The sequence below is a fragment of the Gavialis gangeticus genome, unplaced genomic scaffold (genome assembly GCF_001723915.1).
Source record: "Gavialis gangeticus isolate Ggan-Ray unplaced genomic scaffold, GavGan_comp1, whole genome shotgun sequence".
In the NCBI taxonomy this organism is placed as follows: domain Eukaryota; kingdom Metazoa; phylum Chordata; order Crocodylia; family Gavialidae; genus Gavialis; species Gavialis gangeticus.
In genome coordinates, this window is record NW_017729006.1 from 5202781 (window position 1) to 5212440 (window position 9660).

A 9660-nucleotide genomic window follows, 5' to 3' on the forward strand; every position below is an offset into this window, starting at 1 on the left:
AGAAAAATGAGAATAATTTAACAAAAATCAAGTAAGTTATAAGCTGCTATTCTATGAATACTCATAGCTTAGATTTTATTTTTGGCTCAATTTTATACGTTTCAAAAAGCTATACTTCTCTCTTAAATTGTCATTATGATGCTGAAGACTCTTGAAGTAGGGACTGAAATACTACTGAATCTTCTCAGTGAAACAATCTCTTCCTCAAAAAAATGCAGACTGCTTGTTCATTTGTAAGCCATGTATATTGTATATTTTATATTAACTGACGTATTTAATATACACAAAACCCCTGTTATCTCAGGCACTCGGGACTCATCTCTCTCTGTATAGTATTTGCTCAAAATACCAGACATAGGTCACCAGCCACAAAATAGTACCAGTGCAGTATTTACTCAATTGCTAACCAAGCCAAAAAAAGCTAGACTTAACTGCAGACTTGACAGCTCATTAAATATTTTCCAAACATAGATTTTATCAGTGGACCTTTGTTAATTTAGCACACTGCACTAGGTAAATCAGACTTCCAATACAGATGGATCAAATATATATAACTGGAGACAATATTAACTACTATGCCACAGACAAAGCTTTTTAGGAAGAGATCCAAAAGCTAAAATTAACACATACAGTAGACATAACTAAGTAAGAGAATAAAATTAAGAAAGGAAAATTTAGGCTGAATACCAGACTATGAAATAGGAAACTATTACAGCAGCACTGCTTGTAATGTCTAAAACTATACTGGACAAATGTACTGTAGACAATACATTCTATAGGCCAAATTACACACAAATGTTTTTAATAAAAGAGCACTTTTAAATTATGTTTCAATTGTGTGTGTGTGTGTGTGTGTGTGTGTGTGTGTGTGTGTGTGTGCGCGCGCAATTCCATTACTTTATATCGAGGCTGTACAGGTAAAATTGAGGTCATTATTTGGTCTGCAAACTGTAACACTGAAAAGAAAGAATCCACTGACTCTCACACCTATGTCAAGTTAAAGGACTGCCAAATTGAAAAACATTCTCTTTATCTATAAATTTAGCAAATATAGTGTGGACTAAGAGACGATGAACATAAATCTGAAAAATATAGTGTAGGATTTTAACTTCTATGAAAAACCATAATAAGATTGGAAACCGAACTGAGCAACCTAACTTTTCAATGTCTCTAGCCTTATGATTCAAAACATGTAGCAAACTTAAAAATCCTTAAGGTAGTGTTCCCACAAAATCAATGGGATAACATATGTATGCAAAACACTCTTTCTGCACATCCAAATAAGAGATCTAATTGCACATGGCTACATAATTTCTCTCAAAACACACACAAACATCTACAAATTCTGTGGCGCCATAATAAAGGCAATTTGAAAATCTCCTTTTACCTTAACATTGTGAAAATATAACGGGGGCTAGCAGCATCCTTGCCACCATGAAGCCTGGTACCAAACTGGCCAATGGGTTGCAGAAGATTAACATTGTTACTTCCAACAAAGTTCTGGGCCAAGTTAACTATTGTCATCATTAATGCTTGCTGGAAAAATAAATACACCCACATTGTTATCATTCAGTGTAAGAATTTGTCTTTATCAGTAGCATAGAATGTGTCTTCATTCCTAGGTAATACGCTACTAACCCTACACTGGTTTCAAAACATGCCGTCTCTGAAAAGAGAAGGCTATGCTTTATTACAGAAATAGTTGTTAAAAGGTTATGATTCTGTGCTTCCTCCCACCACATGTAGCTAGATCTTTTCCTGCACAAAAGTATTTATATGTGCATGACTCATCTCTCTCATCTTATACATTATGCTTTGCTTGTTTTAAAAAATCCACATCTGTACAGGAAGGAAATGACATTAGTGCTTCCCTTGTCCCCCACAATGTCTTTGTATTCATAGTCTGACACTGTTGGTCATCGGTAGTTTTCACTAGTATATGGGAAATAGCCCTGGCTTTGAAATATCTTCACCTAACAGAGTAAGCAACTGCATCAGGTAACTGCAAAATTGTGTGTGTGTGTGTTTCGGGGGTGAGGGGGAAGGGGTGGAAAGGAAGGGGGGAGGCAGAAGGGGCGTACACACAGGGGTCCATTTTTAATTAAAGCATCTCTTTCCTGTTCAAAGTGTAAACATTTGGTCTGGCCTACAGCTGGTATAATAGAGGACCTGCTGCAAGTTTACAAAATAGTTACCCTTCTGTTCCCCTGCAGCCCACAAACTTTTATTTTGAACATTACTGGACCTGAAGTAGACAGAAAAAATGGAACCCAGGTATCTTATCAAACTATAGCCTTTTTGATTTACTCTGAAAGATACTATCTCCCTGACCTAGGACTATTGTTCAACTGACAAGTGCTTTTAACTAAGTACATCCTTATGCTCCAATACAATGGGGTAGGGAATGATGACACACACATCTTTCCCTGTCTTCACACTCACCTCTCCATGGTGATAGGCTGACATTTCAGCAACAGAACCAGCCAGCTGAGCAACTTTGACTTCACGTTTATCATTTCTCTTAAAACAAGTATATAAAACTTTGCGCTGTCCTGGTTTTAAACCTGTTTAAAAAAATAGCATTTTTTAAACATCCTAACGCACACACTTTTAAAAATTTAAATCATTATAGATGTCTCCAAATCTCTTTGGCTATGTTGAAATGAAGAAAACTTTCAAATTAAATTAAAACAAAAAATGTAATACTTGGCAAATTAATAAATATAAAAAGTATGTTTCTAAGTGCAAGTGAATACTGTGCAAGGAAAAAGAGACAGAGCTGTAAATTTCTAACCAATTAGTTCAATATTACCATACAGCATTCGGCAGTTATACACACTATGTCTCTACTATCTAAATACTATCCTAGAGGCACACTTTCAAGTTTAGTTGCCAAGTTCATTCAGCAATGTCTTTGCTCAGAACTTCAATAAGATGTGTCAGCATTTGAGACACATACCTGTATTCTAATTTGAAACAAACCCTTTCTATTATGTTCTAAAACACTAAAATACTTCAACAGAAACTGCTGTCACCTTTCTACTACCAAAAAAGTTAAAAATCCTGAAATGAAGCCTTTACTTGGGGTCTCCCAATATATTTCGAATTGTCTGTGTATGCTCTAAGTCCTATGTGGAAAGGATGTTGCCACATTTGAAGACCTGGTAATTTAATTTTTGAAGGGCATGTCTACATGTGAACTTTACTGTGCATTAGATTAACATAATGTGCTGTAAAGCATCACTGTCTACATGTGAACAGAAATTACTGCGCAGTAGATTAAATTTAAAATGCCGTTTGTCAGTACTGTCAGATACAGGTACTAGAAGACAGTGCTTTAAACTAGTGTGCCTAAGCACACGTGTAGACACCACCTGGGAGCAAATTTTTCCCAGTCAGCACAGGGCAACAATGGCTACTTGGCTTAGCTGAGCTCTGGTACCAGGGAACGAGCTGTCCCCAGCTCCCAAGGCAGTTCCGAACCATGTGGAGCTTGGGGAAGAGCTCTCCTTGGCTCTGGGGGCAGCTCCAAGCCACAACCGCATGGCTCATAGCTACCCCAGAGCCAAAAATAGCTTCCACCCCCCCAGACCTGAACCCCCCCCAGGCCCCTGCCAGAATAGGGGTGCCCCCAGAGCCCCATGCCAGCCCAGGCCTGGCACGCAGGGGAGCAGGGCAGGAGCAGCCCTGAACTAAGCTGCTCTCATCGGGCTCCATTTGCTCCCAACCCAGGTGCATCTGGGTGCAGTTTAATATGGCTGAATTTACTGCGCATTAAATTCAGGTGCATTAATTACATGTGTAGACATGCCCTAAAACTGATCCAAGATCAACAAGGCCACTTAATTTCACTGAAGAATAACTATTTCCTATTGTTGCTAACCTGAGTCAAGTCTAAAGCAAAAATTCTAAGGAAAGGCTTTGTGTCCCCTCACTAGTCCCTTCAAGCACCTAGTTAATAATTTAATATAATGCTAGATGAGACCCTACCATACTTTGCCAGTACAAAGATATTCCTATGGTTAACTGGGTGTTGGAGGATTTTCAATGAACACGACAACCACATACTGGTGTACTGGAAGCAGAAGCAAGAGGCTTAGCCCGCACATTTCTTCCCATAAATTTGTTCTGGTTTCACCATAGGACCACTTTGACACAGGTCACCATGCAAACATGGAGTGCAGAACTCAAGAACAAAATACACCCAGTTCTGTTCTCTTGCTGCCTATAGTGAGCATCTGGCACTATGACCTCAAACCACCTATATCATACAGAGAAGTGCTTTGGTCCAAGTAAATAAATTTCAAAGCAACCACTTGAGCTTCCTCACAGAAGAGGAGGGCACTCATTAGTGTACAGCAGTGGCAATAAAATAAAGCAGACATACAGGTTCTCAGGTTCTCTCCCGGATCCTATCTCTTCATTCACAATGTGCTATCTATCTTCTTTTCAAATAAAATTGCATCCTTCAAAAACAAAAAAGGATAAACAAGTGCATCCTTATATCTACTTACCATCAACAAGGGATGGAATGGATCTCTCGTTGTCTGAATTTGAGAAGAGGATCAACTCTTTATTAATGAAGTCATTGTAAGTCAAATGCTTTGTTGCTGTACCATATAAAAATTGCTAAAAGAAAATACATTATTATATATATTATATATTATTAATCTTTCAATATCAAAACTACATTAAGTCTAGTTCCCATCCTCTGGATCTCTTACTTAGAGCTCACCTCTGGAAGTCCATGTAACCGACGCTGTCGTCTGTCTTCCATAAAGTTTGTTAACCATTCTTTTCGGTCATCAATTTTCTTTTTACTGAAGGCCTGATAAGATTTCAGGTAAGTTAAATCATTATCATATTACATATGTGTAATTAAAAAAAAAAAAAATCACTGCAGAACAGTTTCACCATGCTTTTGGGAATACAATACTATTTATTTAGGAAAAAATAAAAAGTTAGCCATGAAAAAAATCTATGTAAGTTGCTGCTCTAATGCAGATATTACATATCTTTTGCACGTGTTCTGGCTAAAAGGCCCTGCTCCTCTACTCAGAGAAACTACCACATACAGGACCAGGAAGGAATTTTACCCCACGGTCAGATTGGCACAGATGACGGGTTTTTTTCCTTTGTTGTGTTACATATGCTGCTTTAGCACAACAAAAAGTGGGTGTCCACACAATTCACACTATTAAAAAAAAATCCCCAAAATGGAACATTTGCTACTAAAAGTTGCTGTTTCAAACTTTTCCGCAACAACTTTATCATGTGTATAGGTCTCTAACCCCCAGTGTCCCACAGTGCTCTGCTCTCCTTTCTCATCCCAAAAGGGAGGGAGAACAGAATGCTCCCTGATAGCCCATCTGGCCAATAAACTCTCAAGGAGCCCTTCAGGCACCCCATTGCCACTGGTTAGCAATGGTTAATGGGGTTCTAGTGGATGTGGTGGCTGATCAGGTAGTGGAGGTAGCCTGAGAGCAGTCCCATCATAGTTGCCACCAGGGGCTACAATGATGTCAGGGGCTGACTGGGTGGTATCTGAAACTTGTGGGCAGCCACAGCTGATCAGACAAGTCTGTCCCAACCCCCCACAGCCTGTGTAAGGACTGAGTTACAATCTGAAGAGCTAGGATTTGGTCTTGTTTGTCCTGGAATGAGCAACTCTGGGTTACAACATAGGGAACCATTTTTACTTGGGCAGTACACACTTATCTTGAGAAGATGCATATGCCTTTCCATGTTTCTGATGCTTTTCCAGCATAGAGTAAAAAAAATTCAGGATATGAGATATTGTTTGTAAGTTGTTCAGCTTTGTAAAGCATTCAGTAAACTCCCCTAAGAATTACTTCAGCTTTAAAACTTTGTTCCAGCTGAATGAAGACAAGCATTAAAATCACTCAAGACCAGAAAACTAATTCCCACTTTCCCACCCCCAGCCAAAAAAACTGCAGTAGAATAAAACTGAGTCTTCAGAGCAGCAGCTAGAAGAGAGCCTAAATTCTTCTCACTGTCTACAAATCAGACATTGGGGCCCTGTGCCCAAGAAACAACTAAAACAAAGGATTTCTTGATGTTGACAGCTGGAAAAAGAGAGGCGCTTAACAGATTCTTACCAGTGTGATGGCAGCATCATCTTCAGGACCAGCATATCTGAATAAGATTCGATGTCTCTCCATGTCAGCAAAATACTCTTTCGCTTCCTTAGCAGTGCTGGTACCCAAACCTGTATGATGAGAAGTAAAATGCTTTTATATACTTATGGAGGTGTTTGGTTGTAGCTGTGTTGGTCTAAAGACATAGGCAGAGAAGGTTCTTTGGGTAGATGTGATATCTTTTATTAGGCCAGCTAAACAGTTGGTAAATTTGTTCTTTGCAAGCTTTCAGGCACAAACACTCCTCTTCAGGCATAGGAAGTCTGCTGGTGTTTTGTGTTCACCTGGATGGAGACCAATATGGAGACTCTCCCTGTGCCTGAAGAAGGGTGTTTGTGCCTGAAACCTTGCAAAAAACAAATTTTCCACGTGTTTAGCTGGCCTAATAAGAGCGATCACATCTACCCAAAGAACCTTGCCTGTCTACCTACTCAGAGAACTTTCATCGCAGTCTTATGCTGCCTTTTTCAGGGGCTGACTAGGAAGTCACCTCAGAAGCAACTACAAAAGTCCCTAGTAGTACAACTGTACAAAACCCATTTGTTTCCAAGGTCCATGAGGTGTGTTTGTTTAAAGGGAAAAAAACCCAAAAACCACAACAAACAAACAAACAAAAACCAACCCAACCTCCTTCCTGCACATATACACACAAACCTTTGTAGTATTTTATCTTCCAGGCTTTGTGATTTTCCATATGTTTCTTCCACTCATCAAATTCAGGAATACTATAGAAGGAAAGTTCCTGCTTATTTTTGCTTGCCTTAAACAAGAAAATACATAATCAGCTTTTTGGCTTATTGTAGAGAATGTAATAAAAACTGTACATGGCAGTATAAGTTGTACCTTTACAATGGGAGTGATGAATTCTTCAAGAAACCCATGTTTCAAAAGAGATGGCCAATTGTGATGAATAAAATTGATCAACAAGCCTTTTATATGAGATCCATCCTGATCCTAAATAAGAAACAAGAGTGACCATTCAGTGAATATAATGCATCAGCTCTTGTGCAACTGAACTGATATAAGAATGTATGAATGGCATATCATTAAATATGACTGGGTAAGATTAACATATTTTCACAGATTGATACTGGTTCAAAGGACCATGCACTTTCACATTGCACAATAGTCCTCAGAGATTTGCTGCAAAAGCAAGAAATACCCAACAACTTGGCCTTCACCTGCAACCAACTAGCACAGAAGCAGAAGTCTTGATGCGAGTACAGTATGGAATGTGTAGATCTCCTGAAAAAGCTCTATTGATAAGGCTCCTTATCAGTTGCAGCTGCAATTTATATTTATCTTTCCAAGTGAACTGCCATACTCTTGAAGTTATATGAAAGAAAGTTTCACATACACCCTGCAGCACATTTGTCCTAATGACTCTGCAAAGCACGTCTAAAGAATGTGGTGCAACAGACAGCCACATTTTTATTACCCTAAACTACCATACTCTTCTTAGTACTACTACTGAAGCACACACAGGAGTGATAACTACCCATAACTTGAGTGGGATGAGCCACCATAACAGCCAAGGTGATCTGCAGTTATCTATTTACTAGGGGTATGGACAAACATGCGCATGGAACACCTCCAAAAGGAGAGAGGGTGGACCTAAAGCCGTTGGGTTACTCTGTAACAGTTACTTGTGCATGATCCTCCAGCAATACACATGTAGGTAAACCACTTCACCTTTAATCCTAATTCATCCAGGGTCAAAATCTGGGCAATTTAGCTTGTGTATAGCTACCAGATCACACAAACACAACAATTACAATATTACAGCTGCTACACAATCCTGAGTAGCTGCTCCAAGTGTATGTTTGTTTATACCCTAATTCAATATTCATTAATTAGTGCAGTTATTAATTTAGAACCCAGACATGTCCAAGACCCAATTTAGGCACCACTTCTCTATTCCTCATTGTGACAGTTAACATTATAGGGATGATTTTGCTGTCAGTTTCATAGTTAAGACATTTGTGGCCAGAATCTCAAACATACTCAAGCACCTAAAAATGTAATTTGGGTTTTTAATGGAATTTTAAAAGCACTTATGTGCCCAAATACCATTAAAATCAAGCCAAGGAACTCTCAGGGAATTTACTTCCTATGGCCATCATGATTATTTCCTAATAAGATAACATGACGTAGGTAATATTGAACAAGTCAAGGAATCAAATACTAGTGAGTTCCAATACCTGCTTTACCAATGATTTACTAGGCAACCTTGGGCAAATCAGAAAACCTTGAACATTCGTAAGTGATATCATACTTGCAGTCTCTCTTTTATAATGTACAATGTTCAAATCCAATTGATGACACCCCACAAATCCAACTGATTTTAATTAGAATTATGCTAGTTCAATACCTTGGGGGAGACAGGACAAGGGAAAGAGGGGGAACAAATAGACATATATAAACTAGGTTACAAAAAAAAGGATTCTTAGCTTCCAGCTCAGTTTTACATGTGTAAGGATAAATGTATACCAATTTCCCAGAGGTATTTTAATATTACTTGAAAAATGTTTTTAAAAAACCCAATGAAGTGAAGCATAAGTACCAAGTCTCATTAGTGAATTTCAAAAACAGAACATAGCTTGGTTTAAATTTGTAGGCTTTCGTTTGTATTATTGCTAATAAAAAAGACACTCATCTTTTTTATAACTATTTCCTTTTACAACCATTTCAAGTACATTTTATACAGCTGAATTTTTTTCTCCAACATTTCTCTTCTTTTTACTAATCCTCAGGCCTTTAGGAGTCATTCTCCTCAAAACTTGGGTTTTGTACTATGCTATAGTTAGAGGTGTTCTCAAATATACTTGAGTAATCCCTCCAAAAGTAATAATGTTTTTTTGTGAGGGCAGTACTTAAATATCTGCTTGATATTTAAGAAAACCTGTAAATTGTTGTATGGGAATCTGTCACAGGAGTCTTGTGGATAAAGACCTTCTCTGCATAGGTCTGTGTTGTCTTCTTACAGAGACAGGATAGGACTGGGTTATAAGTGCCTATAAAGCTGTAGATAAATGGATTTTAAAATATCATACTTTATAACAAATTACGTTATTAAAATTTGTAAATTTCAAACTAACCTGATCAGTCATGATCATAATCTTTCCATATCTCAAGGATTTTAGAGATTCTGGATCTTCATAGCTCTTCTTGTACTGCAAACCAACTATTTTGATAATGTTGTTGATTTCTGCATTTTCCATGATCTATACAAAAAGCAAAGATTCAGCAAAGGATGGGCAAGAGCATCAGGTTTTATTTTTTCTCTCAGCTACACAAATACATCACCATATTTAAAAATATATATTTAAAGTTTAGGTAATATACTTCCTTACACAAACTTGTCAGCTTTTTTTAACCACAAGGTTAGCTATATATGGTATGTTTTGGAAACTCCAGCTCCAGAAGTTACTTTAGGTGAGACTCTCAAGGTTCACTAAAAAAAAATGTTTGTAGCCCTCATATTTACAAGGGGGGGGGGGGG

At 38.0% G+C, this 9660-nt stretch overlaps 1 protein-coding gene across 4 annotated transcripts in view; it reads right to left on the bottom strand.

Moving 5' to 3' along the window:
- TOP2B (topoisomerase (DNA) II beta) overlaps positions 1 to 9660 on the bottom strand; it is a 103705-nt gene that overhangs the window by 24631 nt on the left and 69414 nt on the right. For all 4 annotated transcript variants that reach the window (XM_019508765.1, XM_019508764.1, XM_019508766.1 and 1 more), the window contains 8 exons: positions 9257 to 9382; positions 7002 to 7112; positions 6813 to 6918; positions 6120 to 6229; positions 4736 to 4828; positions 4515 to 4629; positions 2443 to 2564; positions 1388 to 1536 (listed from right to left, as the gene is read on the bottom strand). In XM_019508765.1, the coding sequence (XP_019364310.1) occupies positions 1388 to 1536; positions 2443 to 2564; positions 4515 to 4629; positions 4736 to 4828; positions 6120 to 6229; positions 6813 to 6918; positions 7002 to 7112; positions 9257 to 9382 (932 nt within the window). The remainder of the gene's footprint in view (positions 1 to 1387; positions 1537 to 2442; positions 2565 to 4514; positions 4630 to 4735; positions 4829 to 6119; positions 6230 to 6812; positions 6919 to 7001; positions 7113 to 9256; positions 9383 to 9660) is intronic.